At 50.3% G+C, this 27979-nt stretch overlaps 11 protein-coding genes across 16 annotated transcripts; 7 read left to right on the forward strand and 4 right to left on the reverse strand.

The window, feature by feature from the left end:
- Positions 1 to 3973, forward strand: H257_17539 (hypothetical protein). Its single transcript, XM_009846355.1, has 2 exons — positions 1 to 116; positions 1908 to 3973. The coding sequence occupies exons 1-2, from the start codon at positions 6 to 8 to the stop codon at positions 3852 to 3854; spliced, it is 2058 nt and encodes a 685-aa protein (XP_009844657.1). The 5' UTR covers positions 1 to 5; the 3' UTR covers positions 3855 to 3973.
- Positions 3974 to 4000: 27 nt separating this feature from the next.
- Positions 4001 to 5786, forward strand: H257_17540. 2 transcript variants are annotated; one of them, XM_009846356.1, is made up of 2 exons: positions 4001 to 4306; positions 4353 to 5786. In XM_009846356.1, the coding sequence occupies exons 1-2, from the start codon at positions 4024 to 4026 to the stop codon at positions 5498 to 5500; spliced, it is 1431 nt and encodes a 476-aa protein (XP_009844658.1). In that variant the 5' UTR covers positions 4001 to 4023; the 3' UTR covers positions 5501 to 5786. The 2 variants fall into 2 exon arrangements, with proteins under 2 accessions (XP_009844658.1, XP_009844659.1); XM_009846357.1 differs by having other exon boundaries at positions 4002 to 5786.
- Positions 5768 to 7311, reverse strand: H257_17541 (hypothetical protein). The gene is made up of 2 exons (XM_009846358.1): positions 6535 to 7311; positions 5768 to 6197 (listed from the first exon to the last, which is right to left on the reverse strand). The coding sequence occupies exons 1-2, from the start codon at positions 7133 to 7135 to the stop codon at positions 5827 to 5829; spliced, it is 972 nt and encodes a 323-aa protein (XP_009844660.1). The 5' UTR covers positions 7136 to 7311; the 3' UTR covers positions 5768 to 5826.
- A 501-nt stretch (positions 7312 to 7812) lies between these two features.
- On the forward strand, positions 7813 to 8690 carry H257_17542 (hypothetical protein). Its single transcript, XM_009846359.1, has 2 exons — positions 7813 to 8336; positions 8400 to 8690. Exons 1-2 carry the CDS (start codon positions 8075 to 8077, stop codon positions 8459 to 8461), a joined length of 324 nt encoding a protein of 107 aa, XP_009844661.1. The 5' UTR covers positions 7813 to 8074; the 3' UTR covers positions 8462 to 8690.
- Positions 8691 to 9274: 584 nt separating this feature from the next.
- Positions 9275 to 10065, reverse strand: H257_17543 (hypothetical protein). The gene has a single exon (XM_009846360.1). It carries the CDS (start codon positions 9843 to 9845, stop codon positions 9381 to 9383), a length of 465 nt encoding a protein of 154 aa, XP_009844662.1. The 5' UTR covers positions 9846 to 10065; the 3' UTR covers positions 9275 to 9380.
- Positions 10066 to 10089: 24 nt separating this feature from the next.
- On the forward strand, positions 10090 to 11277 carry H257_17544 (hypothetical protein). 5 transcript variants are annotated; one of them, XM_009846364.1, is made up of 6 exons: positions 10090 to 10485; positions 10544 to 10648; positions 10726 to 10792; positions 10842 to 10873; positions 10924 to 11012; positions 11061 to 11277. In XM_009846364.1, exons 1-6 carry the CDS (start codon positions 10127 to 10129, stop codon positions 11126 to 11128), a joined length of 720 nt encoding a protein of 239 aa, XP_009844666.1. In that variant the 5' UTR covers positions 10090 to 10126; the 3' UTR covers positions 11129 to 11277. The 5 variants fall into 5 exon arrangements, with proteins under 5 accessions (XP_009844666.1, XP_009844665.1, XP_009844667.1 ...); XM_009846363.1 differs by having other exon boundaries at positions 10726 to 10873; XM_009846365.1 differs by having other exon boundaries at positions 10842 to 11012.
- Positions 11278 to 12527: 1250 nt separating this feature from the next.
- H257_17545 (60S ribosomal protein) lies at positions 12528 to 13470 on the forward strand. The gene is made up of 3 exons (XM_009846366.1): positions 12528 to 12584; positions 12680 to 12807; positions 13053 to 13470. Coding segments are annotated over exons 1-3 (435 nt in total). The 5' UTR covers positions 12528 to 12583; the 3' UTR covers positions 13359 to 13470.
- A 450-nt stretch (positions 13471 to 13920) lies between these two features.
- On the forward strand, positions 13921 to 15244 carry H257_17546 (hypothetical protein). The gene is made up of 3 exons (XM_009846367.1): positions 13921 to 14285; positions 14357 to 14616; positions 14670 to 15244. Exons 1-3 carry the CDS (start codon positions 13947 to 13949, stop codon positions 15160 to 15162), a joined length of 1092 nt encoding a protein of 363 aa, XP_009844669.1. The 5' UTR covers positions 13921 to 13946; the 3' UTR covers positions 15163 to 15244.
- A 2354-nt stretch (positions 15245 to 17598) lies between these two features.
- Positions 17599 to 18522, reverse strand: H257_17547 (hypothetical protein). The gene has a single exon (XM_009846368.1). The coding sequence runs from the start codon at positions 18347 to 18349 to the stop codon at positions 17663 to 17665; it is 687 nt and encodes a 228-aa protein (XP_009844670.1). The 5' UTR covers positions 18350 to 18522; the 3' UTR covers positions 17599 to 17662.
- Positions 18523 to 18709: 187 nt separating this feature from the next.
- H257_17548 (hypothetical protein) lies at positions 18710 to 24310 on the forward strand. Its single transcript, XM_009846369.1, has 10 exons — positions 18710 to 19639; positions 20332 to 20771; positions 20950 to 21046; positions 21158 to 21364; positions 21544 to 21642; positions 21711 to 22064; positions 22120 to 22380; positions 22493 to 22552; positions 22628 to 23858; positions 23980 to 24310. The coding sequence occupies exons 1-10, from the start codon at positions 18752 to 18754 to the stop codon at positions 24129 to 24131; spliced, it is 3789 nt and encodes a 1262-aa protein (XP_009844671.1). The 5' UTR covers positions 18710 to 18751; the 3' UTR covers positions 24132 to 24310.
- A 165-nt stretch (positions 24311 to 24475) lies between these two features.
- H257_17549 (AGC protein kinase) lies at positions 24476 to 27911 on the reverse strand. The gene is made up of 2 exons (XM_009846370.1): positions 25833 to 27911; positions 24476 to 25303 (listed from the first exon to the last, which is right to left on the reverse strand). The coding sequence occupies exons 1-2, from the start codon at positions 27828 to 27830 to the stop codon at positions 24539 to 24541; spliced, it is 2763 nt and encodes a 920-aa protein (XP_009844672.1). The 5' UTR covers positions 27831 to 27911; the 3' UTR covers positions 24476 to 24538.
- Positions 27912 to 27979: the final 68 nt, after the last annotated feature.

A 27979-nucleotide genomic window follows, 5' to 3' on the forward strand; every position in this document is an offset into this window, starting at 1 on the left:
TGAAAATGCAGTCGCTATTCAACGACAACGTCGAATTGCAGCGTCAGGTGGCCCAGTTGGAGCTCGTGGCGCGGCAACTGCCGACGAAGGACGCGACCATTGCCAGTCTTCGCCATGTATATGTTTATTCTAGCTCGTATCAACCATGTATATTGCTCACGTCCTGATTCGTGGTAGTCTATTTGAATCATATTATTGTGCATTTCACCCAAATATTTGGACTTGTGAGTCATTTCGCCAAATATGTAGCATTCGAATCCATTTGAATATCCAATTTAAGCTTGTACTATATACAACACTGAGTAGGATATAACGTTATATGGTGTTGCCCAATCAAACATTTGGACTAGCAGAAATTTACCAGAACGTGATTTGATTGGCTTAGGCGGATCTTTAATCTTTAATCCATGCGCTCAAGACATTCGATGAGGGCTCCAGTTTCGAATGATGATTTGACAATACCAGTGTGCTTGCAGCCAACATTTGCATTTTTTTTAGCTGAATTCACACTCACTGTAAATCCATCGGTCGATTTGTTATAGTGTTGAATTTTGGGAAGCACACGATTTGAAGTGTCACATTGATTTTTTATATTTATTTACCCGACCCATTGTTTGAATTTTCTACTATCAAATCTTAGAGAATTCGACGACGGTTGCAAGAGTTTGATTGGCCAATTGAAAGTGATCTGGGTTTTGATTGGTCGACATATCAATTGTCTGCCGATTTGGTGCTGCTCATTCGGTTGATCACGCACCCCTCTCCAAATTCGAAACTATCCAATCATGAATGACCCGCCTTTTAGATCGTTTCTGTCCGCTGGTTCTACCGTATACCTTATGGATCAGTACCCATGATTTTGCCGTATCGAGTTGTACCCAAATTGCTGTATGGTGTCAATAAAGTACGATTTGGTGGTACCTTGGAAGGCTGTACCCAAAGTGTCATTATATTGGTCAAAACTGTCCAATTATCTCGTTCTAGCCAATTAAACAAGTCGAAGTTGTAGAAGTAACGCATTGGAAAGAAATCAGACCACCTTATGAAGTTGTATCCATTTCGATCAGATTTTACTGACATTTTCGGGGGTACAGATCCATAAGGTATACGGTAGACAAGCTATATATTTCTTGATGTATTACTGTTGATATGTGCGTCTGGACGTCGATATTTTTTCGAAAAGTTGGCATTAACTGTTTATTCCTTCGAAATCAGTTTGATCCAGCCACACTGGATGCCACAGAAATGTTCATGTCTATCAATATTCTGATAGAGAATCTTTTTTCAAATGGGAGGCGAAAAAATATTTTCAAAATATTTTGATGTAACCTCTGGATACCATGATGGAATGACAACTATCGATAGAATATCATGTTGGTAGAAACTGGACAGTTGCAGGTCAACCATTTTTCTGTCAGACAACAGTAAAATTCGACGTATTATTGTGATATGTGTCAGATTTGGTAGCCAAACACGCAAAAGCCGTCGTTTGAAAAATTATCATAATATTTCTGAAAAGTTTCAAAATGAGGTGTTTTCTGGCCTACTTTGTGTGGTGGCCCTAACCCAATTTTCGGAAACATACTAGGGCTTGCAATTGGGGTGTGACCCTTATATATACTTTATATTAGTAGCCCCTTTATATTGGAGAGTCGGTATGAATTTCCGGACCCCGAGCGAATCGAGCACCAATCTCTCCCATTGGTCAATCCGAAATTACTTGTCGCTGATTGGCTACAATCCATTTTCGAGTTTCTACTGGAAAGGGCAAAGTGGATAATGGCCAATGAGATGTCTCAGCTATACTTGTGCTCGATTGAACGAACCATGCAAAATTGGGAAATTTGAAGAAAATCGACAATAAATTAATATATACTTCCAAGTAGTTGCTAATGTTGCAAGGGTAGGACGTGCTGCACCTGCGGAACGAATCGTTGCGACTGCATGAAGCCATGGATACCTTAACGAGTCGGCCGTTATTTGGCGACCAGTCGACGGTCCAGAAACTGCTTGTGCAACTTGCCGACGTTGAAGGACACGCGAGTGTGCTGGCAGCGCAACTAGACAACGAAACGCACCATAAACAAGTGATCGAGCGGCAAAATGCCGCGCTCAAACGTCGCCTTCGATCGATGGAGGCTCAAGTCCACGAGTTGGGCAGTGCCGAAGCCGCCATCCGGTTAGAACGAGATGAGCTGCAATTGCAGTACAACCGTGTGGCGTTGCAGGTGACGTTGCTGCAAGATCCGAGCAACGAGTTGTTGGTGGCGGCGTTGGCCCACGTGACCAAATGTGCGACATCGAATCCGCATGTCGTGGGGTTTCTAGACGACGACGTTCTGGAGCCACACGAGTCGCCATCGTCGGGCATAACGCTCGAGACACGCAACAGCCAGCAAATAACACCGTCGCATATCTCGTCCATGTTGCAGTTGCTGCGGGAGGCTGACCACAAGGTGACCGTGTTGAAAGCCCTGAATGATGACTTACTGGATGAACTCAACCAAATGCAAGCGCACCATGCGCTGGAAGTGGCGTACTGGCAGGCCCATTCGGCAAACAAACTTCAGCGAAATCGAACGACCATGGAGTCGAATATGGCCATGACGGCTACACGTGGATCGGTGAAGCAACGACCACGAAGTACACATCTAGCGAAATCCAACGTGGCATCCTCTCAACCTCGACATGACCATGCTGTGACAGAGCGAGACGAAACCCCCAACGGGATGCCTGCTGGATCGTTCCTCGATCACGCCGTCGTCCATGCTTCCTCTCATCTCGTGGAAGACGTCGAGTTTCAAGTGACAGTGCTATCCATGCTGATTTCAGCCTCCACAACAGCCAGGGACCAACATTCCCCACCACCCATGTCGAATGATGGTCGTTTGAGAAATTCGAACGGCGGCAGCCGACGACCGCCAACAATGTCGCTCGTGTATTCGTTCTTGGGCTTCCAACACGTGACCGTGGACATGTTAATGATCCCTGGACAATCACAACGAGGGAAGCATGTGTATGTCCCCATCCAAGGCCCGACGCGGCATTTCCCCGTGCGCATGGATGGTCCCATGACGTTGTTTTTACAAACGTATGCGATCCACATGCAGATTGGCGAGAGGGTGGCGCACGTTTCCGTGACGGACGCGCTGCGGCAGCGTCCGTATGGCGTGGTGTCGGTGGAGGTCGTTCAGAGGCGAAAACAAGTTGAACTACATGAGGTCACGAACGAAGAAGAGGAAGATTGCGAGGAGGATGAGGAAGAGGAAGAGGTGGTGGGTCGACTGGTAGTGCAAGTATGTCAATCGCATGCCCAAGACAAGCCCAGTGTCCCAGTGTTGCTATCGTCTGGCGCTGTGGGAATGGCTGCTTCGACCAAGTGGTTGGTGCCGCTGTGCCGCCAATTCCAACACACGACGCAAGATACGACGACGGCAGCCTGGGTCGACGTCGCTGCGCTGGCGTTTGTGCTGTTCACCGACGCCCGGTTCTTCCTGTATCGCGATCGGATACTGGAACACTCGGATGTACATGCGTGGGCACGGTTGGAAGCCGACGAGTGTGCCGCGTACGTGACGTCGACAACGCAACACGATGGGATGCTCAGCGATGACCAAGTCGAACGCTTGTTGTGGACGTGGACATGGGAGACCGACTGGCTCGCGATTGAACCGGCGTGGAGGCGACTCGTGCAGCGTCGCGGGAAGACGATGAAGGTGTTTGCAGCGGATATCATGGCGATAGAGCACACCAGACGGACGGGGACCGACGAGCGGCACCCGGCAAGCCCAATGATGGCGTCGTGGACAAGTGTGGACACATACCTACGCACCTTGACACAACACATCGCATGAGCTCTCGGCTTTTCAACAATAGCAGCTGTCGTCATCCGGATATGTATCCGGTTGATATTTCAACATTTTTATAATTTGACTACCATTTTGAATGGAATAAAAAACATTTCAACTCCCAATCGCATTGACCTCATCATTCAGTTGACGACACTTGACAAAAAAAGTCGACATGAGCAAGGCTGGACCGGTGAAGAAGGCGACGGCGGTGGCAGCGGCCATTGAGCGAGGGCCGGAATGGAGATACTTTGGGTCCCCGGAGTTTGAAGAGGAGGATGCAGTACCTCCTTCTGCCTCTGTCGGAAGTGGCGGCGTGGCGACGTTTCTCAAACCGCCCAAGAAAATCCCTCGCGTGCGGTGCATGTACTGCCACGTCAAGATCTCGGCGCGGTCCAACTCGCTGCGACGACACCTCCGTGAATGCACCAAATGCACTGACGAAGCTCGGCAATACTGTACGCACCGTCCTGAATACGACCCCACATCCTTGTACCGTCGTAGGTGTCAAGGTCGACAAGATGAACTTTCCCGTGGAGCCGTCGCCTCCTCCACCTTCCGTCGTCGACCACAACCTCGACATGCCTTCGGCAGAGATGGCGTCATTACATCCTCAAGACGACACGAGCCATGATCCTCCCCACACCCCCCACGAGAACCAGGACACGGAGCACATCAAGGCCACCCAACGCCGCCTGAAGAACCGACTCGCGTGCCGGGCCAACCGCAAGCGCAAAAAGGTCATCCGGGAAACCCTCAAGGTACAAGTGACGCAGTTATGCCGCACGAATGCTGCGTTGCACCAAGAAATTCACGCGTTGCTCGGGTATGCCTTGGACGACATGCATGGTTGTCCAAGCCCCAACCATCTTCTCCGTCATCATGCAGCGTACGATCCGACTCTTATGCACCAGGACAACCGCCGCCAGCAGCACCAACAGTATCACCATCCGTCCAATCATGAGGCGTTGCCCGTCGCGCCGACCGAGAAAGGCCAGAACGTTGCCACCATGTCATCTGCTGCCACGTCATGCCCCCAATCAGAGTCGCCCGGTGATGGAGGACCTGTGGACAGTCCTCGCGGTTTTGCTCCTCAAACACGGATGTCGCTGTGTGAAGAAACGGCGGCGTCGTTTTTCAGGACATTTGTGGGCATCCCCCGCGACAACGAACCAGCAACTTTGTCAGCAACTTCGTCAGCAACGTCGTCGTTTTACTCGCGCGAGTCGTGCGATGTCGTGGGCGAACGCGCGACCTTTTGCGATGCGTTCGTTGTCGGCCCCCACGTGAGTTTGGAATCGATTTGGACGACCAAAGCGCAGTTGCTGGACGAGTTGCGTGTCGTCCACGACGTGGTGGTCGTCGCGACGAAGGGTGACGATAGCGTCGTCACGGTGACGATCGTCGAGGAAGGCATTTTGCGCGACGTGTGGGCGCTCCGGGCGCTGTTCAACCCGACGTTTGTCGTGACGTTGCAACTGCACTTTGCCCATTCCACCCCCAAAGTGCAACTCACGTGGGAAATTGTGTGCCACTGCGTCATTCCAACCCCACACCACCACGATCCCATTCCAACCCCCAACGTCATTCCAACCAACATTCCCACCGCCCGTCGCATGGACGTGTCCTTGGTCAAATGCGATCGGCTGTGAAGGGACACACACACAACCCGTGTGCCCTGGTTGGAGCTAAAGGGACTGTGCTACTCCTCGTCGTGGTCCTGCTGCCGCTGACGATCCAACTGAATGTTGCAATCGGATATGTATGCAGCATGACGATCTTGATCAACGTGTTTTAGCATGCATTGATCGCTCAAAGATGAAAGCGTGGTGTGCCGTTCTACCGGTAGTTACAGTAGTTGTGCGCATGTAGAAGGTTGGATTGCCTTCGTGAAGATGGCAAAGAACATGGTAAAGAAAGCATGACCAACAGTTGTGGGTTTGTGTCTTGTTAGGTTGGAGGTTGGTTGGGGGAGACATCACTTTCGAAAGAACTTGTTGGAAATGTTCTGCATGAGCCCAACTTTGTTGCCTTTTTCGAGCTTTTTGAGCTGGTCCTTGATGGATTTTCGATCGAGCGCCGAGAGGAACCCCTTGAGGTCTTGCTTGAGCGTCATGACCGTGGTCTCTTTGACTTCGTCAAACATCTTCTCGACGGGGCACCCAAGGTGCTGCATGACGTTTTTGCGCGTGGCGTTGCTGCACGACACTTCAAACTGACTCCCGGCCATGACAAAGTTGCGGTAGATCGCCCACGCCTTCTTCTTGGTCACGACCACGTCCTTAGCCTTGGCCAGGTCGTCAAAGATGCAGATCTCGCGCACGCACTTCAAGTTTTCCGCGTTGAATTCTATCCCCACATGTGATGACTTGATAATCTCCATGTGGCACGATGTCACAATTGCTGACAACACTATGGTACTGCTGCGGCTACTGTGGTTTACAAGCTCATTCATCATCGTCTCCGCGACAGCAGAAGACGACAGAGGATGGCATCATACACAGTCGAAACAACACTCATTCAAACCCAGATCACAACTACCACCAACACAGGCCAAAGCATGACCAATTGAGTTAGCTGCGACACATCCAAACACGCACTAATACTATCACGGGACACTCGACAACCACAGGAGTGTTATCACACAAGATAGATATACATGCAGGCATGGCACACGACGACGTACTTTTGTTCAGGTACGTGTGGAGCTCTTCAAAGAGCACCGCGTCTGCGAGGATGTCGTCGAGGGTGATTTCGGCGGTTTCGATCGTCGTCGACGACGTGGTAATGTTGGACGGCGGCACGAGCTCGAACGGGTCGAACGCGTCGGCGGCCTCGGACAGCCGCGACACGAGCTCCGAGAACTGCGACGACTTGATGAACCGGTTCATAATGTCTCGCTGGAGCGTCTTCATGGCGTCTTGAATTGCCACGTCAAACAGCTTGCCCTTGAACTTTGTGATCTTGTCCATGCGCTCGATAGTCACTTGGCGGTCCTCAGACGGCAAGCTCACTTCGTTGGGCGAGTTGCGCGACAAAAAGTCCTTCCAAATCGTGGCCGCCATGGCGCCGCACGTCTTGACGTCTTCCTCGTCGTTGAAGTCGAGCACCTCGCATCGGTCCTTGTACCGGTCCACGGCCACGACAAAGTTGAGGTTCTCGGCGCACAGGTTCTTTTGGCAAAAGTCCAAGAGATACCCCACAGCAATGGGGTTGTTCATCACGTCGTCGATCGTGATGTCGCGCTTCGTGATGAGCACGTCCACGTTGCCAGTCCTTTTCGCCATGATCGTTTGCGGATGCCACTGGTGCGTTGAGCTGGCTGGCTGGCTGGCTGGCGAGTTTGTGTTGGCAGTGTTCTAGAGAACAGACGATGGCGCGCCGTGACGAAGTGGACCGGGAGGCAGTTCCACGCTCGAGGCTAGAGAAAGAAATGGAGATACCAACCAACGGCCGGGACTCGGTTTCCGTTTATATACGGCGGCTAAGAATAGCCTCATGTCTCCTAGCGTTAGGCGCCCAAGATAGAGCCCAATCACGTCGTTGGCAATGCCGGCGCCCACGGCCATCGTTGAATATAATACGAAGACCAGTCCCATGTGCGTGCATGTTGCATATCATCCATTCACGTTGTATATAATAGCGCTAGAATGACGGAATCACAAATGAATGGACTGACGATTGTATTGATGTGTACGATGTGGATGCATGAACACTGTAGTTTTGCGGTACGAACACCGATGTCGATCCCTGTGCTGTCGTTGTAGTGCTGCGCATGGAGGGTAGTTAGTTGTGTGCAGCGTCGTCTGGCATCTTGCCTGACAAAGTACGGATCAACAATATCCCTGCCTCTGCGGCATGCCAAGAAGGCTGTATGTTTCGTACATGTATTGCTTTAAACTCATATTCTACACGAAGACATGCATCGCTTCATTGCTGCCCTCCACGGTGCCATCATTTTCCTGGTGATTTGCCGTGACCTTTCGACTTGGATCCGAATTGAGCCTTATGCGGATACAATTCCGGATAAGATTGCTCTGACTGGTCCGTCGTGGGCGGCCAAATACACGCAACCCCATTGGAGCGTATACCTTTGTCGTGAAGTGCGATTGGCGAATTTTATACCTTGTATTCAGTAAGCCATACAAATACCCAGTGAAAATACTCCAGCCCCTTCGTCACCGTCAGTTGACCTCACCTTTCTTGACGAAAAGCACCCTGACAAGATGAGCTCTGCCACCGCCAAGGAACTCCAAGCTGAATACCAAGCTGCCCGCGTGCAGACCAAGAACTGGATCCAAAACGCGAAGAAGTCCATTGCCGTGCGCAACGCCGCTGGTCCTCCCACCGGCCCCGCCCAGTTCATCCAGCGCTTTGCGTACAACTACGGCACCCGCCACGTGCACACCAACTCGGTGGCCCCCCTTGTTCACATCCTCCTCATTGTCGGCGCGACTGGGATCACCACGGCCTACTTGGGTCGCCACCGTACGTCCTTTATCGTCCATTCTCCATTATCATCGAACTATGTGTCCTCATCCAATGGTGTAGGCAACAAGCATGCTGCCCAAGCCGCCAAGAAGGGTGACCACCACGATGCCCACCACCATTAAGTAGTTCCTGGACACGTGTCGAAATAGCACTACTGTTGCTCTTGATCGACGATGGTAACGCCGCAAAACCCGATGTAGATGAGTCAAAGCATGCGTGGGTGTTATAACATGATGATGCCAATACATGCAAGATTCTCACCACAATCACACCTCTTGTCCATGACGTCACAGCTCAGGGCACTTCCAGCACAATTCCGTTGATCACCCATGACGACCAACCAAAGCGCGTTGCCGAATATCCGACAGCGGTTGGTGCGTCATGCAGGTCCCCTTCGGACGAGAGCTAGGATGGCAGCTCTAGGATGGCAGCTCGACTCGTAGAGTACTGTACACCAGTACCGGTAGGTGTAGGTTGGAAGTGGATCATGGAGGCAGGAGGGGGAGGGTGCAAGGCAGATGTCCAGCCATTTCGAAAGGTCTATGATCTCATGTTGAATGGTCTGTCGGCGCCACAACTCCTAGTTAGTCATCGTGTGACGACGGTGTACATCACGCAAGCCTCCCTTGGTGGCTCTCCCAAGCATTTCCTGATGCATCATCATCATGCGTTGATTGGAATCGTTTGAAATAGTACAACTGAATTTAGAGTGATATTAAATATGACAGGTTCTCCTCTTTCACAGCGCACGATTTGATTGGGTGAATCCACCAGTATGGCGTCCCAGCAATGGGAATTTTTGTTCCAATTAATTTAACACAGGCGACCAGGTTAGCTTTGTTTTTGTATTGAATTTGGTTGATCGTGTATTAAATTTGCTAGTATTTTAATCATTTCGACCCTACCGAGTCAACCTCCATCTTGATATTCCCTCAGTGACAATACTCGCTGTCAGACGAGATACAACCATCGACAGCGCCGCCGCCATTTTCTTCCTCGTGTCGCCGCCATATCCTTCGTCTCCCTCATGTACCGTGACGGCTACCTCATCCTCATCGAGCACAATCCTCGAAGTGGAAATCTCAAGCCCGTGATGGTGTTCTGTGTGTTCACGGATGGCGACCTCAAGTTTTTCTCGGAAAAGGGTGGGGTGATGCTCGGGTGCTTGTCGCTACCGGGGCGTATCACCAAGGTCAAGGCCGAGTGCGAAGTGCCAACCTTGCTTCCCCATCGCTTCATAGTCTCGTCGACCGAAGTCACGCGCATCGAAGGCCGTCGCATCAAGCTCGGCGAGACCCGCGTGCTCGAATTCAGTGCCCCCACACACGACCTCATGAAGGAATGGGCCAACTCCATGCACCTGTGGCGGCGCATGAACTGGAAGGACAACGTGACGTTCTTTGACTCGTACGAACGCATTGAACACATCGACGAGCGCGCGCTGCTGCGGTCGTTCCTCAAAGCATCACCCGACAAGGAGCGTTGGTTCCTCAACCCGCGGTCCATTTCGCCGATGATCAAGGCATTGTGGGACAAGCGCAAGAGCCAAATCGCATGATACTGCTAGCGCTCCGGCCCTTCCTTGATAGATTAATAGGTATATATTGGCAGGTCTTATGTATTTCATACTTCAAGCAGGCAAAAATCGTTATCACGACACTCGACGCCTAAAAATAACTCAAAATCCAAACAATTAAAATAAAAAGACAAAGTATCGAGAGTTTAGTATACAATAAAATAATTGTTGACGTCAACGGGAAGGTCACACTGAGATTTGACGGCAGAACATGAGCGGAAGGCCCGATGATACACTGGTCAAGATCGTGGGCTACACGAGCTCGACAATCAAGGCGGACAAGGTGTCCAAGTCCATCGGGTATGGCTTCGCGTTCCTCGCGCGGGTGATCGAGCTGTACGCGAAGAAATCGACACGACACTCGCAAGGCCTAAGCGCCGTGGCCGGTCAGATCGCGTATGCCCGGTACGTCACGCGCTTCACGGGCGTCTTCGAGTGCCTGGAAGCCCTCAAGAATGGGTCTTGGGTCGGCACCGACGACAACGACCACCTCAAGCGCGTCGTGACGTTGCAGGTGTACTCGATGCTTCTGTACTACCCCCTGGAACATGCGTCCTTTGTCGGGTTTGTGTAAGTGACCTCGTGACAGGCACGACTTCGTCCTCATGCATTCCCCCGACGTACGTAGCGCTCCGAAATGGTTTCCGTCTCTGGACGCGTCCAAGTGTTCGCGCCAATCGTGCATGGCGTGGGGAGTGTACGTGGCGCTGGACCTTTACGCCAACCAAACGCGGTATGCATGTTTGACATTCAAGCAGCATCATGATAGTACATGTGTCCTTGCACATTATGACACTGCTACAACCCCAGGTTGAACCTCTTGGCCGAGCAGGAACGACAACTCGTGGCCAAGATGTCGTTAACCAGCGAACGCGAGGTACGTACGTACGTACCTCGGCTGGTCATATGAACTCACTGGACTGTAGCGAACTGCAAAACTCGCCTCCCTCAAGCACAAGTAAATGCATGCGTATATGCTAATGGATAGGTTGACTGACGTGGGCCTAGACGACAGAACATTCGGATCAACCAGTTCCGCAACATGATGTACCTCCCACTGTGCATCCACTGGTCCACCGAGAAAGGAATCCTGCCTGGTACACATCAAACATTCGACGATTTCAACGACGAGTTCCTTTGTGTAGAGGTCGTGACCCAGCTTTTGGCGTTTGCAGAAGCCGTGGTGGGGACGTGGCAAACGTGGCCGCACTGAATGGACCGTGGCTGGCTAGTATTACTAGTAGTAGTAGCGTTATGGTCATCTACGAGCTGCTTACCCACGTGCTTGCTGCTGCCACATTCCCTTCCCTATATTGCATGTGTTAAAAGTAATCAAGAGAGTAAGATCGATTTCATTGGCTAGTAATCGAAAACCGTTTCATATTCGACCAATCAAAGGCAGCCTCTCTGCCGTGAACTATATATGTTGAAGCATGACGCTTGAGACCGATGATATATATAAGAACATTGCCAGGGACTAGAAGACTGTGGACTGGGCTGGTAGATATATACATCGATGAACTTGGACGACACTGGAGTAGGATTCTCATTGTGCTGTGAGTACAATGCGCCGCCATTTCTAGCAATCTCATTATAATGTTAATATTCAGTGCTTCAGGTACACGTTTGGACCAGTCAAACCCCTTTGTTTGGCGTTGGTTTTTCCATACATAAATCAACTCGAGCTAGCTTAAATCGTTCATGTATTGCCAACAATGAAGGTGAGCTGGTATGAAGTTGTTCAATCGCCGACATACTACGTAGTAGGAGCAACGACATCAACCAACGATTGTAGCGCGAGTGTCATGAGAGTGGCGGCAAACCAATCTCTTCATAGCACTGACATACTATTACTATTAATAATACTGTAGTTTTGAATGTCCCAATGTAGGTTTGCTATACCTGTTGCAATAATGCTGTCCCCAAGCGTTCTTGCTTCGCGAGGCCTGCCCGTCATCGCAGACTTCTGCTCGCACATTCCTACCGTCGGTCAACACCATCCAAATACACAGAATCCTTCTGGAACTTTTCGTGGTTGTCGAGGATCAGGTGGAACCTGTGCGATGTTTTCTTGCTGTGAGTTTTGCAATGCGTTCGTCGCCATAAATGTACGTACACTACAAGGCTTTACCGTCCATTGAAAACAGTAATAGTATGTCCCTTGGTTTGTGAGTTAAGAAGCGTACAGTACACGTTACCGAGGGTGGCTCTCCACCTCTTGTGACCGTCGGTACGTTGAGTTCCAAACGCTAACGTTAGGCTAATGTTGAATGTCCTCCCAGTGCCAGGAATATATATATACTATATACACGGGTAACGTTAGGTCCAAGTCCGCAGTTACCCGGTATACTGCACAGCCTGTTCAGTCAGGAAGGACCCGTCACAGCTTCGTGGTGCTCTTAATGCTCTTAATGCTCTTAATGCATATATACATCAACCAACGAGCAATATTGCATGAGCTTGGCCAAGGTGAACAGCATATCCAGTTAGTACATTTTGCAAGGATATCCGGATAGTTTTGCAAAATACCGGATAATGCCAACATAATCGACTGTGATTGGCTGGCTGTCGCGGGGTAGGGCCGAGTTTGGTTGGTGCAAAGTCGAATGTGCGCAAGCCACTGGCCGTGAAAACTCCATCACAAGATCATTTTACTCTTTCCAACAAAAGTACGTCCGTCGATGCAGCATGACCATGGCGGCTCCTCTTCTGGGGTCTCCCCGTCATGCACCCATGTTCATGCCACTGATCTCCTCCCTTGTAGTGAAGTTCAACTCGACCGTGTCTTCTTCCCGCCGAAAGTCCCGCAAGGCCCACTTCGGTGCCCACTCCACCCAACGCCGCGTGTTGATGAGCGCGTCCTTGTCCAAGGACTTGCAACAAAAGTACAACGTAAGTGAAAGTGTCGAATGAGAAGGAACACCCTCTCTCTCTCTCCATACACTTTTCAGCGCATAAGTCCATGTCGGAGACGGCAACGTCTCTGGCACTTCATGGCAGCGGCTTGAACCAACTGTAAGTGTTGGGATATTTCCCACTACCTACATCCCATCGTCGTCTTCGTCGTGGGATGAATCCCAATCCATCGTCGATCGTCTTTCGAACGTTCAGGACTCACGGGAAGTGTGGGTATGTAGGTGCGCTCCATCCCGATCCGCAAGGATGATGAAGTGCTCATTGTCCGTGGCTCGAACAAGGGCAAGGAAGGCCGTGTGACCCAAGTGTACCGCAAGAAGTTTGTCATTCATGTGGAACGCGTGGTCAAGGAGAAGGCCAACGGATCGGCGGTCAACACTGGCATCCACCCGTCCAAGGTCGTGATCACCAAGCTCAAGCTTGACAAGGACCGCAAGAAGATCTTGGAGCGCAAGAACCGCGCCGTCGGTGACAAGAACAAGGGCAAGTTCACCGAAGCCGATGTCGCCATGGCCAACGTGGATTAAGTACACTCGCCTCTTATTCTTCTCGGAAAGAGTAAACACGTCGAGGTTTGGGTCGCGCTGTCGTGTCGGATAAACTAACTGCCTCTAACAACACCACCCCTCTCGATTGTAATTCGTTTGTTGCTGGTGTAGATAGTATAGTATCTATGTTGTTTGAGCACACGTTGTTATATAAATATATATATACCGAGGTATATATATACAGTATATATATATTATTACCTAGGTGCATTCCTTGCCTTGGAATGTGCTTGGTTCAGCCACTGCACTGCAATCTCGAAGTGCATGGCGTCAAGGGAGGGGGTTACTTAGACCTGAATGCTGCGTTAAGCTTACACCTATCGATAGTCAGTTGATGCGTTGTAGGAGTACAGTAACTTAACTCGGAGTAACTATTAACGTTAATACTAATACTACTAGTACGTAGTAACCCGTTATGATACCCTAAACTACGAAAGTTACATGTACTTCGTAGTACTCCGTAGAAGCGATAAAACCTGTCATAATAAATACACGTTTAGAGTATGCATTGTGGCAGGCAAGGCAGATTACCACACCTTGGCCTGCCTGTCTGCCAAGTGATATTCAATGCCACTGGATCCCGAGACAGCGCGGGATGGTGCCGCCGCAGCCGCCTTTAGCGGCGAGAAGCGACCTGTGACCCTCCGTCGCAGCACCACAGGCGCAGTGTCCTTTGGCGACGTCGGTGATGTGTGCACGGAGACCACGGATGTGGACATAACGTCGCTGCAGTACCATGTGACCAAGCAGGCGTCGGTGCTGTTTGCAGGCGGCGTGGCTGGGAGCATTGGCAAGACGTTCACGGCGCCGTTGAGTCGCCTGACCATTTTGTATCAAGTGCACAGCATGGTCACACCCACACACAAGGACAAGTTTTCCGGCTCGCTCTCCCAAGCGTTCATGAAGGTGACAGACAACACATAACATGCCACCGTTGTCCATAGCTCGCAACCTGCTGATGATGATGATCATGACAGGTGGTGCGGCGGGAAGGTGTGTTTGCGCTGTGGAAAGGCAACGGCGCGAGTGTCGTCCATCGTTTTCCATACTCGGCCGTCAACTTTTTCACGTACGAATGGATGAAGGACGCCTTCGACACCCGACAAAGTGGCATCACGTCACCCATGCTGACGCGCTTCGTGTCGGGCGCGGTGGCGGCGGCTACGTCCACGACCGTGTGCTACCCCATCGACCTCATTCGCACCCGACTGATCACACAGCTCGACAACAACATCCGGTACCAACATCTCCATGCATCTTCTTCTAGTGCATGACCTTACATGCACGTAGGTATCGCGGGATCTCGCATGCATTCCACCGCATCCGCGCCGAAGAAGGCACGCGGGGTCTGTACCGCGGACTCTCGGCCACACTCCTCGTGACCGTGCCCAACATGGCCATCAACTTCACCGTGTTCGAGTCGTTGAAGGACGCCGTCCAAGCGCTTCGGGAAGATGCGACGACGCCGCTTTCGGCGCTCGACACGCTGTCCTGCGGCGCCTTGTCGGGCATTTCATCCTCGATCGTCACGTTCCCCGTGGATGTCGTCCGGCGGCGCATGCAAATCTCGGGGCTCCACCATGGCAGCGGGAAGGAGACGGCCGCCGAGGCGGCGCAGGCCACCGCCACCGCGTGGGGCATCGCAAAGGAGCTGTACCAGCAGCAAGGCGTCCGGGGGTTCTACAGAGGACTCACGCCCGAGCTGCTCAAGGTCATCCCCATGGTCGGCATCACGTTTGGCACGTTTGACATGCTCAAGCAGTCGTTGCACATCGACGCGTAAACAAAAATATCAACAAAATAATATCAAATCCCAATAGTGGTGTTAATAGTATTATTATTAATACTACCACTACATACCAGTATCCCGAAATGTAAGTCCACTTCAAGCAACAAGCGGACGATATCGAGTGCCGATTTGAATGGCTTCCTAGTCGCGCTAGATACGGTCATATTAACTTGTACTACCGTTACAATAACGAGTACTACTAGTACTTCGTATTATTATTAATTATACTGGTACTATTAATAGTATTATTATTAATTATACTAGTATTATTATTAATAATAATATTTATAGTTGTATTACTCCAAGTAGTTACTCCGGAGTATTGTAGTACTTACGACCTAGTATACGGTACACTGTACTGTACAGTGTATAGGTGTGTGTATATCTCAATCCGCACTAATTATGGGCTTGGAGAATTAGTGTGGACCGCACCAATTTTGAATATTGAGAATTGGTAAGGGTGCGTCTGGTAACCGGAAATATTGCAATATTCAAACGCAATTTTGGGCCGAATTCAACAAATCTGATGAAAATTGAAACATGTCTTGCTGGAAGAGGTTTAACCCCAATCCAATAATTCCACGTGGGATTTACTCGTTGAAGAGGTCCAAAACGCCATATTACAAAATGGACCTTTTACCTCCATGTTGAAAATGGCATTTTGGGTTAATCCCATTTTCCGAGAAAATGGAAAAATATTTTTGAAATGTTACCAGACGCACCCTAAGGAGTATTATATTGATTTTTGTATGTGGGATTTGTCATGAAATGTCACAACACAAATCGGCATTGATGTAAACTGTCAATCGTGCACTCTACCGTAGTACTAGAACTTCAATAATTTCGTTTTGACCAGGGAGCAAACCTTGGAGGACAACTGTAGTAGTGAGGACCGCACTGCACTAATTCTGAATCCGTACTAATTACGGGCAAGGCAACGGTGTAGAGACGTGCTTTGAGCAAGGGTAAGTTACTGTACCTCGGCCAAAGTGCCTGGTACAATAGGATAGGAGCAGAATGTACTGTACACTCATGGCCATAATTCAGGGAATGCTCACATTTTTGGGGTTATCTCAGCAAACAATGGGAGTTGGGAGCTGCTGTTTGAATATGATTACTGTAGTTAATTATAATTCTGGAAACGTAGATATGGCTGATGGCTACTTCGAGGTACCAATGAGCGAGATTGATTTTTGGACATAATTAAGGAACGGACATTATATATGCAAATTAGCCTATAAACAGAATGAATATAGCTCGTATTACGGAATACAAAAAGTGAACTTCACAAGGGACCTAATTTCGCGCGTTAGAGTGCCCTGATTATATAACCTTCTCCCAGTACCGACCAAGCAACCAAGTCACGTTACTCTAAGGACTACAGTACTAACTGACCTGTACTGTACAATTCCCTCATTAAAACAGTTCCACTGTTGTTTTTTCAGAAAACACTGCAATATACTAGTGTTTATATGGAACTTTGTATGCTCGCACCACCTAGGGGTTAACAATCCATCTGAGTGGTTAGCGATAGCTAACCACTAATGCGGCCCTCGCGGAGGAATGTCTTAAAAATGATAATCCAAACTCAATTAACCACTAACGTTACAGGTACTGTACCGATGCAGTTAACCCTAAATCCCCCACAGCAGGAAGTATAACGTACAGTGTACCCTAACGTTACCTTCAAAACACCCAAACTATACCTTTAAGTTACGGTGCTAATGGTGTTGTGCGACATATGTCACAAGATATTCATTTATACACCTGACATCCAAAGAACATTTTTATATGGCGTTTAGTTATGATCACCGACGAAGTTTCACTGAAAAAGGCCATCTGGACCTTGAGATATGCATAAATATACCCTCGATGCCTTCGACCACTGTAAAGGTATAGTTTGGGTGTTTTGAAGGTAGGGTATCCTTCCTGCTGTGGGGGAATTATTGATCAGAGTACAGTACTACCTACTGGTAGTAGTGGATGGCAAATAATTACTAACATTACAGTCCTAGTACTATGTACTGGTACAGGTTGTAAACGAGCTCAGCTCAGTGGACGAGGTTGCCACCGATTTGCTCGCTGGCTATGATTTGCTCGCTGGCAATGTACTACTTACTACTACGAGAGTATTCGTATCCCAGTAGTACGTAGTGCTCCGAGTAGTATATCATACTGGTACATATCTTTAAAAGGGAATAAGACTATACTGTGGTCGTTACAGTAATACTAGTAGCAACTGTAGACACGTCTAAACACCATGCAACGACCACATCGCGTTACAGTACGTAGTTCTGCGCTCGTCAGCCAGGTCAGAAGGGCATGCAGGAGAGATCTCAATCGACCTACAAATATAAGTAGGTTGAGTGAATGCGAATCAACCCCGGTTGAACGCATGATCGTGGGGCGATATTATATATATATATAGCTAGCAAATTGTTATTCCCACTGTATTTTGTTATTACATTGTTCTTGGACACACACACCTAATCGTCTATATCGAGACCGACCCGACTTTCATCAGACACCCCCACTCGTGGTCGGTCTCGATGTACTCGCCTTCCGGCACGTCTGCACACAGCTCTGCTTCCCACGGCACCGCCGCCATGGCGTCTCCATGCCGAAATGTCACCACGACACTCCGCTGCCGACTGCAACACTCGCCCAGCATCTTGACCACTTGCCGCTTGGACTTGTTCACGAGCCGCGCGCCGTTGATCGCGTAAATGGAGTCACCGATGCGGATTCCGCCGCTCGCCTCCGCTGGACCTTTGACGCCATGCCAAGTCCGAGGGTCAGGACCCCACGTCTTGTTGCGCGCGACGACTTTGGTACCATCCACGATGCGCAGGACATCCGTGACGACCACCGACGCGGACTTGGTCAAGCAACTCCCGCTCGTGCGAACGACAAGGCCGAGTCGCCGCAGGACATCGACGTGTTTGGCTTTCTTCTTGGTCGTCGTGTCGCTGTCGAGGAGGATGATGGGCAGGTTGGTCCGGGACCCGATTGCCACCGTGTGTGAAGTGTCGGACGAGGAAGCGACGTCCGAGTACACGACGTCTGTTCTTCGGTCGTGGCTGAGGATGCCTGTGAGGTTGCCCAGTCCGTACGTCGCGCCGCCGTTGTGGCCGAGGTAGTAGTCGTCTGGTTGCTGTTGTTTGCTCCATACATGGCCCATCGTCCGAACGGTATGGTGGTCCTATGAATGACGACGACGATGTGTGGTGGTGATGCTGTCGTTGCCGCTGAGTATGTTGCCGCTACTTCTTGCCGTCGCTGTTGTCAGGCCTTGGTGGTGATGGTGTGTTACCTTCCCCTCAGCCAGATACCTCTCGAGATGGTCGGTTCAAGCAGCAGTGTAATGGAGGCCAAATCTCGGTCGAACGGCCCTATTAAAAACCACGCTTTGCACTTGACTGGATAAATGTATGAAATTAAAATGAAATCAGAATAAAGTACAGGATACAATACACGTACAATGGCCGTTCCAACACTTGGCAACGGACCAATGAAACGCCTTCATTTTCCACTTTTGGTCGGTACTTTCAAAAATAGATTTCACGCCCGCGCCGCCGCCGCGATGGAGCCATCCTCAGATGCATTCTTCATCGTTCGATCAGGAACGACCAAGAAGAAGAAGACAAACCATGTGCCACCACCATCGTCTGCGGATCAAGACAACGATGAACACGTGGATGTACCATCATGCAGTGGGGGGTCCGAAGGCGGCAACACGATCATATTTCCCTCGTCATCGTCGTCTAGTGCATCTGGAATAGGAAGGATGCTACCCTCCAACAACAACAAGACGCCGGATCAATACGTGATGACCACCATGAATCGGTGTGGATCGACGCCGCAACTACCCCTGCAAAGTGCGCCAAATTCACTTGCATTTAGCTCCACCAAGAAGCGCAACATGGTCAAGCCATTGCCGTCGTCGTCATCATCCAAGGGAGCGCACCTCACACCATTATCCAGGACCGGGTCATCCCCGTCGCCTTTTCTCCCAGGACAGCCAGGCACGACAATTCCTGCGTCATCCACCCTGTATCTTCCCATGCCCATGGAGAAAATCAAAGCAGACTACGAGCATGTCGTGGCGTTGCAACGCACCAAGCAAATGGAGATGGAACGCGCCATACTCGATCTGACCAAACAGCTCCAAAAGGAACGCGCGTCGAACGACGTGCTCGCCGCCGAAACGCACTCGCTAAAGGCGTTGGTGGGGCAGCTGAACCAGCAGCTGGACGACGAGCGAAAGATGTCGCTGCAGCAAAAGAAAGCGTTTGCCAAGCTCTCGGCTCGCTTTGTCGTGATCAACGAAACCCTACACAAGATGACGACTTCAACGAACCTCACGACCACCTCTGATGGCACCAACCACAATCACGCAGCAGGCAGCGCCGTCAAGACCGTCCTGCATACCATGTCCAAGGAGAACCAAGATTACCAGCGCCGCATCAAGGTATGCAAATAGATGTGTGCTTTTTGCATTTTGGCTGCATGTGTGTGTACACTAGTGAGAGGGACGTACGTCGTTGGTTTACGAGATATTGTCCTTTTTACCCATTTACCCAAAATTTGGTCGACTTTTGTGGAGAATCGCCAAATATCTATCGATCAATACTGAATTTTGTATGTAAAAACGTGGCCGTTTGTGGGGACTTGTATCATCACACTAATTGAAGTCACACACACTAATTGGATGTTGATGGTGGTTTCCTGCAATCTTATTGGGTGCTCAATTCTTCTCCATTTGGTTGTGTCGATACATTCATTCGCCATGTCCCTCCAGTTTACAATGATTAAACAAATATTGTCGATTTGATAGTACAAATTTGGGGAGGGGCCAAACCGATCCACAATCGATCTGATTGGTTGAATTTCATTTAGAAGGTTTTGATTGGCTAATAATTTTGAGCTCATCTGAGGTAGCCAATCAATTCGATATAAATTCCAACGAGAAACCCCACGCCACAACGCGATATACGGTCCATATACAACTTTACTACATGCTATAAAGTGATACTTTCGTCCATAGTCGTTGGTTTCAAGGGCCGGTTGACCAATGAACAGTTAGACTTGGTGGTTCTATTACTAGTAGACTTGGTTTTACTACTAGTAGACTTGGTTCTACTACTAGTATATGTTTGCTAGGTGTTGGAGGCGCAACACATGCAAGACAAGCGAAGTCTGGTCAACTCGGAAAAGAAGCTCAAAGCGATCAAGATGGAGCTTGAATCGATTGAACACATGCAAATGACACAAGCCAAGCCAGCAATCGACGGCGGTGTCGATAGGACCAGCAACGTTGTGGCGACCAACTGCAACACGTCCCTCCCATCTTCGTCGTCGTCGGAGTCGACCCCTTCGCCAAATGCCGCCGCCGTCGTCGTCGTCAACGAAGCAGACCCCCATGCCGCCATGAGCTCCATCTTGGAGCAATACATCGACCCCAACATCCTGCGCATTCTGCACAAAGTCGACTCCCAATTTAGCATTTCCAACGCCATCAACTTGTCGTCGACGATGAAGCGGTGGCTCCACAGCTGCCACAGCATCAACACGTCCGTGGACATTCGGGTTGTGCTCGGAGAGTACGTACCGTACATATCCAGTAGTAATTCGACGACATCTGGCCAAACATGTCGACGCAGGCGAGAGTTGGCATCTCGAGTCGATGTATACGTCCTGGATCAAAGGATGATGATTGGTCAACGATGTGGCCAAATCATTTCATTATATTTAATGTGTTTGGTGGATATGTTGTCGTAGGTTGATGAAAAAAGTATGTGCGGTGCTCCAGTGCGACCACGCCGCAGTATTTGTCCAGCTGTCGAACCCCAGAAAACTCATCTGCCGATGCACCAACGTATGTATACAGTGTATACAGAGTACATATATATATATATATATATATATATACCCAGATCATTCAAGTGTCAGTTGATCGCCGCTTATTGTTGTGTATGGGTGTATATAGGCCGGCGAAGCCAACAATGTCGAAGTGCCGTGCGACAAGGGTATCGTGAGCCACGTCTTGAAGTCGGGCACCCCGTGCAATATCGCCGACGCGTACGACGACCCGAGGTTCTACAGCCCCCAGGACAACTCGACAGGCATCACGACCAAGGATGTCATGTGCGTGCCGATATTTGACGACAAAAACGACGCCATTGCCGTGTTACGCGTACGTTCGTACTTCTCTTGTCTGTGGATGAAACATATCCTTGATATATATATATATTCGATTTTTGCATTATATACCCTACAAAAAATCATTTGTGGCAGAATTATTTTAGTTGTTTGTTGTCGTGGCTTGATAGTGATTTGGATATATATATATATATACTGTATGTATGGTTGTAGGCGTGCAATTCCGTACACGGGAAGGGGTTTTCACCCAATGATTTGATTATACTGGGGATGTTTGGGATTCAAGCAGGGATCGTGCTGCAGCAATTTCAGGTATACAAACACAACAACGATATATCACGTTATTCAAGGGGACACTAAATATATATATATATATGTAGTTGGAGACGGTGCTCGAAACATCACACACCAAACTGCTTCGTCTGCACGACATGCCGAGGCAGTTGGCGCTCGAATCCGTGCCCCATGTCGATAACGTCAGCCTCATCCGGTTTGCGTTGGCCACGGAGCGCCAATTCCACCAAATCCTCGGCGTCACGAAATTCAAAATGTTCCTTATCGACCCCCCCAACGACGACATCGACGTCACGACGAGTACTAGTAGTACTACTAGTAGTAGTAATCCTACTACTGCCGGCGGCCTCATGTGGTGTGTGGGCAAGACGTTGGATTCGAGTTGCGATACGACGTTCTTTCGGCAATATTACAAACTGTCGTCGGGACTGTGTGGTCTCGTACGTACTCCCACACCTGCCCATATATATATATATAAATGGGTAATTTTTGTAGGCAATTTATCATCCCAAGGGACTGACGATCCCAGACCCGCTCACGCATGCCAAATACAATGGCGCGATCGACTTGACCAATGCTGGGCATGGGTTGTACATCGTGCCCATTCTGTCATTATGGGGGAAGCCCCTGGGCGTGCTGCAAGTCGGACGCACCGTCGTGCCGTTGGCCAAGGGCGGCCCCAAGGTCGAAATGCTGGAAAAGCAAGCGGCCAACGATGCGCTTAAATTGCACTTGATTGCGCTGTTTGCCCAGTCGGTACGATGGCGCGTTGCTGTTCATACTTGTTTGCACACTTTCATTGATACTCCAATATGTTCAAAATTGAATACTTTTACTCTTATATATATATTGAACGGGATCTGGGTAGATTGCGGGCATTTTGCACGACTTGATGGCCCACGAGATGTTGATCAAGTGCCCGGATGAGGTATATATGTCATAAATGTCTATGAAAGAGATGAAATTGCCAACCCATTCTTCATGGTATATGAATAATCGCTAGATCAAACTGGCTCGCATGGGAGTTCTCAATGAAAGCTTGGCCGATAACCCATCGTCAAAGAACCTGCGACGACGTTCCAGCGATACGATAACCCAAGATCATCAATTGAAGCAGTTTATGGCGTGGGGGGCGACCAAATCTCCACCAGACGACACCACCACGACCCTACCCACGTCGTCGTCGTCGTCATTGCCGGCATCGACTACGCTCAAGGCCCAGCTGCCAGTCACGGTGTCACATATTCCAACAACTCCAGATCCATCATCTCGGGAACCCGCAACCGTCGCCACCGCTTCCAACACACACGAGATATCAACCACCGTCGAGCCGTCTTCTGCATCGCGTCCTCCCACAACGGAGACCTCCACAGAACGGTCATCGGATTCCTCGGTACCTCTAGCAGCTCCAGCGTTGGTGTCATCCCCTCGTGGGAACGAAGCAGATTCCGCGTCGAATCGAATGCTGATGGACACGACGTCGGCTGATTCCGTGGAAGAAGCTCCAACGCCACTAGAGGCTACACAAGGGGAGGAGTTGTCGGTGGAGTGGACGGCGTCAACATCCCTATCAACAGCACACACAAATCTGTCGGGTTGGATGGCGTCGAGTCATGCGACAATTGACGAATCGTCCGCATATACACAGGGCGACGAACATGGCCACATAACGGCGACCACCACCAACACGACAGCACACTCTTGGCCTGACGACGAGGGCGTCACCCGTTCAAAGCCATCTTCGGCGACCTCCCACGACATGCACATGGATGCCGACGACAAGAGGAGCACCAATACACAAATACACAACAACGACAACCAACCATCCCTCGAGGACGATCATCACAGGCCAAGTGTGGACACTGACTTTCGATCCAAGGACGCTTCCCAAGCCCTAGTCATACCTTCCAACGACGCCCCGTCCGATCCCCATGCAGCCCTTTCAACCAACGAGACCAACAGCGAAATCACCGCCTTGCTTGAAAATCAGGACGACGATCGACGAGGAGATTTGGTTGACGCTGTCGTCGGCATTTTTTACGACGATCCACCTCACGATGAGGGACCTTTGGCGGACATGACCGCCGACCCATCGACGCCGTCGTCGTCGTGGCGACTTTTGGCGGACGATGTGGATGAACAATGTGGGTCCAACTCTCCATATGCAATCAATATCGACGACGATACTACTACTGCTGGCCAAGAGGCAGAGGGAATCGACCATGTATATCATGGTACGTCCATTGAAATAGCATGGATCATTGAACCTGTTTTCTTGAATCGGATCATGCTCTATCTCGGAGCATTCTTACATGTATATATTACTGGTAATACTTACTGAATGTATATGTATAGGGGGCGAAGTTCACAATGTGGACAAAGGTACGGGGGAGTACGTGGCTGACCCGTCGCTGCCGCCGGGATGGTTCGCCATTGCCCACGGCGACCACGTGTACTACGAGAACCCCCACTCAGGCGAGCAAACGTGGATCAAACCCACTTGTTAACCAATCATGGAGGATCACGTTTATGTATTCCCTGGTATTATTCACCCCTGGTATTATTCACGTGGTGCATCGAGTAGATGGCGTGTTGCAATACCCCCCTCCCCTCCCCACTCCAGTACTCTATAGAGTACTACTACTAGTACCAACGTTCCTACTATTATTACAGTACTACTACGAACGGTATACTCGATTTTACATATTCAAAGGCAGGACGTGTATACTGTCTATGCATGTGTATGTACTAGTATTGCTATGGTCTGTGTACTACTTTGTCGACCAAGACACACGCCCAGCAGCGTTCTCCCCCTTTTCATCTATCTCTACCACAGATGGATCTACCAACGGGCATTTCAAATCACACACTATTTACACAGTTATACCCCCGACGATTCGACGTACAAACTCATCTACAGCATGGTCACATTGCAGTCGGCAGGATGCAGCGGCGTCGTGGTTACCGACACGTTGTTAACCACCGTCAAGTGCGCGGGGCTATGCAGGTCATCTTCGGACGACGTGGCGACGAGGGTGCTGGACGAATGTCTCGTGGAACCTTCTTCGTCTATCTCTCGGTCTTCGTCTTGTCCTTTGGGGGTCCCTGGCGCTGGCCGGAGCTGGTGAATGTCAAACTTGGCGTCATTTGCCAAACCTTGACGACTCGCATTATCTTCCCCTTCCTCTGACGAAGAAGACGTACTCAACCGCGTGAGTAAGTGGTTGTAGTCGAAATCCTGAAACAAGTCGTTGCCGTTGGGCGCCGCGGACCCGCGCATGGACGTGGGTGTATCGCATGCAATCTCATTTGCGTGCATGTACGTATCAAACACATCCACCGTCGCATATTCCTTGGCGTAGGACTGCATCAGGATGGCCTGATCGGCGCTGAATGTCGCGCGGCGCGCCTCCACGACGGCCCAGTCAGTCGAGGCAAACCACGGGTGCCGCTTGATCTCTTCGACGCCGTCGGGGCCGCACCCGAGCCGATTCTCGGGCTTCTTTTGCAGCAATCCCTGGACAAATGCTTTCGAGTGCTTGGAAAATCGATCGGAAAACGGCACTTCAAACGTCAGGATCTTGTCCTTGATGAGCTGGTTGGTTTTGGCATTGAATGGCGTCCGCCCGTCGATCATTTCAAATACCATCACCCCCAACGCCCACCAGTCGATCGCGCGCTACAATACATTTAGATATATATCGTCGCCATAGGGTAAAAGTATATATATATATAGTTGAGAGAGAACACGAAATTGATTGTGTCATATGTATATATATATATAAACAAAACATTGAAATATATAAACATTTAGTTTTGATGAAAAACATATTGAATGTTCATCTTTTTATAAAATCTTAACGATGAAGCACAAACAAATATCAGCACAAGGTATATATATATATATATCGTCGCCATAGAAAGAATAAATATATTCAGAGTCTATAGCAACAGATGGATGGTTTCTATACGGAAAGTGAAACACATTCCAAGTGGACGACAAACGATCCAAATGTGTGTGTTTTCCCCATTAGATTCTAGTCAAACAGGCACAGAACAAACTCGCAGTTGTTAACATTCAAATATTCAAGATACAACCACATGTGAAACTCGAAATAATAATATATTTTCAAGTCCCCGTCCATTTGGTGGCTTTTTGACCATATCAAGTGGAGCTTGTTCACACAAATATATATATATATACGTACCGAGTACGGTTTATTGGTGAGAATATCAGGCGCCATCATTTGATATGTGCCGACAAACGTGGACGTGCGATCGGACGCGGACACGTTCTCTTTGGACATGCCGAAATCAGTCAGGGCAATGTGTCCTTCCGAGTCACAGAGGACATTTTCCAGCTTCAAATCGCGATAAATGATATCATTCGCATGCAAATGGCCCAATGCCAGCGCCACTTCGGCGGCATAGAGGCGGGCGCGGTCTTCGGTGAAGTGGCGCACGAGTCGCATCTGGTCGAGAAGGTTGCCGCCGGGGTAGTAGTTACTGAGCAAGTACAGCTTGGCGTCATTTTGGAAGGCATAGCACAACGTAGCGATGAATGGATGCTTGATGCGATCGAGGATGCGGCGCTCGGCGTTGGTGGCTTCGACGAGTCCGCGCGCCACCACCAGTCGTTTCTTGATGGATTTCATCGCGTAGAAGCTTCCTTCGTCCGCGCCATGCTTTTTCCGGACCAACTTGACGCGGCCGCACGCGCCGCGGCCGATAAACTTGACGATTTCAAAGTCGGACAAGCACAAGTCGTCGTCATTGGCCTTGTCATTTTGGGGCTGGATGAAAATGGAGCATCGATCGATCAAGTCCATGTCTTGGGTGAACGCCGCTTTCGTAGTGCGGAGGCCGCCCTTTTTGCGGGGGTCGATCAGGCATGGCAGGACCTGGCACAGCTTGCACACTCCCCACAGGTTGAACGTCGGCACGTTCTTGTCTTCGCAGCACATGGCGCAGTACTTGACTTCACACCATGCACACTGCGTCTTTCTCGTAAGCAGGCCCATCTTGCGGTGGCAGAGGCCACATCCACTCGACTTGTCGACGGATGTGAGCTTGGTCGTGCCGCTGGCTTGCCCCACACGGGCGGCAAACACTCCAAATACCGACGTCATCACGGCGCGCAAGGCCCATCCGCCCGAGCTGCCGTGGACCGTGGACGGGATCGCGCCCGCGGAAATGCAAATGCATCCGTGCCGCTTCTCACTCGCGACGATCTTTTGGCCGGGTGCAATGTCGAGCGACAGGAGCCACGCCACGGCGCGCCGACTCAGCATCCGCCGCGCAAAGTACGTGTCCTTGTCGCTCACATAATGGCTCGGCTCGATGAAACAGAGGGCGCGAAGGCGGTCCTGCATGCCGCCGCGGCCGTTGTCGTGGTTGAGCAGCTGCATGACGTTTTGGCAGCCCCGAGAGTACGCAATCACAAACAGCTCCGACTCGAATGGTTTGACAAAGTGGTCCCACACCGTACCGACGTGGACCTTGGAATGACAGGCTTGCGCGGCGGGGTTCATGATGAGCACGCCGTAGCCCTCGGTGATGGCCTTGCGCAGGTAATTGAGCATGTTGCCGGCGTCTTCGTCCACGGACGCGCTGTTCATGCAGATGCTGCGACTCCAGATGCCGGCTTCGCGGTACGGCACGATCACAATCAGTCGCGACGCGTGTTCGTACTCGCTAGTGTGGAACACGGTCGCTGTCTTGCACTGGCACGGATGGTCGGCAAACTTGGCGTCGTCGCCGTCGAACGGCACGGCTGCTTCGATCATGCCGAGCTCCGAGATCATTTCGCGGTGGATGCGGCGGACGATGTCTTGCATCTTGGCTGAGTCGATGCTGCTGTCCCCCGAGTACGACTTGGGTGGCGGCGCGTAGTCGAGCTTGAGGCCTCCCATGGGCATCTGGAGGAACGAGAACAGGTCGCTGCCCGAATCCTTGGACGACGTCGACGTCGAAGACTGGCTGGATGTGCCGCTCCGCAGAGGAAGCGAATCGGGTGGAGGAGGCAGGTCTCCAGGTTGCTGTTGATTGTGGGTGTGGCGGTGGCTGGTCGTGCTGCCGCGCTTGCTGCTCGTGCTCACGTGGCTCTTGCGGTCGCTGAATGAGCCCCGCGATTCGCTCACGCGCTTCATGTGGTACAGATCCGTGTTGCTAAGCATGCTTGCTCGAGGTCCTCCAGCATTGTGCATGATGATTGTGTCAGGAACTCGACGGAGTCGGCCACCGAAGTTGGGTTTGCAGTTGTGAATCGCAAGGAAGGCAAGGCGGAGGTGGCCCATCTGATCCGGATACACTAGATTACAAATAGTTTGTGGATTTCTTTTTTTAATTGCAAATC

This window comes from Aphanomyces astaci (assembly GCF_000520075.1).
Source record: "Aphanomyces astaci strain APO3 unplaced genomic scaffold supercont1.110, whole genome shotgun sequence".
Classification (NCBI taxonomy): Eukaryota; Oomycota; class Saprolegniomycetes; order Saprolegniales; family Verrucalvaceae; genus Aphanomyces; species Aphanomyces astaci.

Coding starts and splice junctions, on each gene's coding strand:
- H257_17541 (XM_009846358.1), bottom strand. CDS start 7,135: ATGGCGAAAAGGACTGGCAACGTGGACGTGCTCATCACGAAGCGCGAC. Junction 6,198..6,534: donor CCACACGTACCTGAACAAAA/GTACGTCGTCGT, acceptor ATGTGGGGATAG/AATTCAACGCGGAAAACTTG.
- H257_17547 (XM_009846368.1), bottom strand. CDS start 18,349: ATGGGCCATGTATGGAGCAAACAACAGCAACCAGACGACTACTACCTC.
- H257_17544 (XM_009846361.1), top strand. CDS start 10,127: ATGAGCGGAAGGCCCGATGATACACTGGTCAAGATCGTGGGCTACACG. Junction 10,793..10,841: donor CGTTAACCAGCGAACGCGAG/GTACGTACGTAC, acceptor ACTGGACTGTAG/CGAACTGCAAAACTCGCCTC. Junction 10,874..10,923: donor CTCGCCTCCCTCAAGCACAA/GTAAATGCATGC, acceptor ACGTGGGCCTAG/ACGACAGAACATTCGGATCA.
- H257_17539 (XM_009846355.1), top strand. CDS start 6: ATGCAGTCGCTATTCAACGACAACGTCGAATTGCAGCGTCAGGTGGCC. Junction 117..1,907: donor CCATTGCCAGTCTTCGCCAT/GTATATGTTTAT, acceptor TTGCAAGGGTAG/GACGTGCTGCACCTGCGGAA.
- H257_17543 (XM_009846360.1), bottom strand. CDS start 9,845: ATGGACCGCGGGTTGAGGAACCAACGCTCCTTGTCGGGTGATGCTTTG.
- H257_17542 (XM_009846359.1), top strand. CDS start 8,075: ATGAGCTCTGCCACCGCCAAGGAACTCCAAGCTGAATACCAAGCTGCC. Junction 8,337..8,399: donor GGCCTACTTGGGTCGCCACC/GTACGTCCTTTA, acceptor CCAATGGTGTAG/GCAACAAGCATGCTGCCCAA.
- H257_17545 (XM_009846366.1), top strand. Junction 12,808..13,052: donor ACTTGCAACAAAAGTACAAC/GTAAGTGAAAGT, acceptor GTGGGTATGTAG/GTGCGCTCCATCCCGATCCG.
- H257_17548 (XM_009846369.1), top strand. CDS start 18,752: ATGGAGCCATCCTCAGATGCATTCTTCATCGTTCGATCAGGAACGACC. Junction 21,047..21,157: donor TCATCTGCCGATGCACCAAC/GTATGTATACAG, acceptor GGGTGTATATAG/GCCGGCGAAGCCAACAATGT. Junction 23,859..23,979: donor AATCGACCATGTATATCATG/GTACGTCCATTG, acceptor GTATATGTATAG/GGGGCGAAGTTCACAATGTG.
- H257_17546 (XM_009846367.1), top strand. CDS start 13,947: ATGCCACTGGATCCCGAGACAGCGCGGGATGGTGCCGCCGCAGCCGCC. Junction 14,286..14,356: donor TCTCCCAAGCGTTCATGAAG/GTGACAGACAAC, acceptor TGATCATGACAG/GTGGTGCGGCGGGAAGGTGT. Junction 14,617..14,669: donor CAGCTCGACAACAACATCCG/GTACCAACATCT, acceptor ACATGCACGTAG/GTATCGCGGGATCTCGCATG.
- H257_17540 (XM_009846356.1), top strand. CDS start 4,024: ATGAGCAAGGCTGGACCGGTGAAGAAGGCGACGGCGGTGGCAGCGGCC. Junction 4,307..4,352: donor TGACGAAGCTCGGCAATACT/GTACGCACCGTC, acceptor GTACCGTCGTAG/GTGTCAAGGTCGACAAGATG.
- H257_17549 (XM_009846370.1), bottom strand. CDS start 27,830: ATGCACAATGCTGGAGGACCTCGAGCAAGCATGCTTAGCAACACGGAT. Junction 25,304..25,832: donor TCACCAATAAACCGTACTCG/GTACGTATATAT, acceptor AATGTATTGTAG/CGCGCGATCGACTGGTGGGC.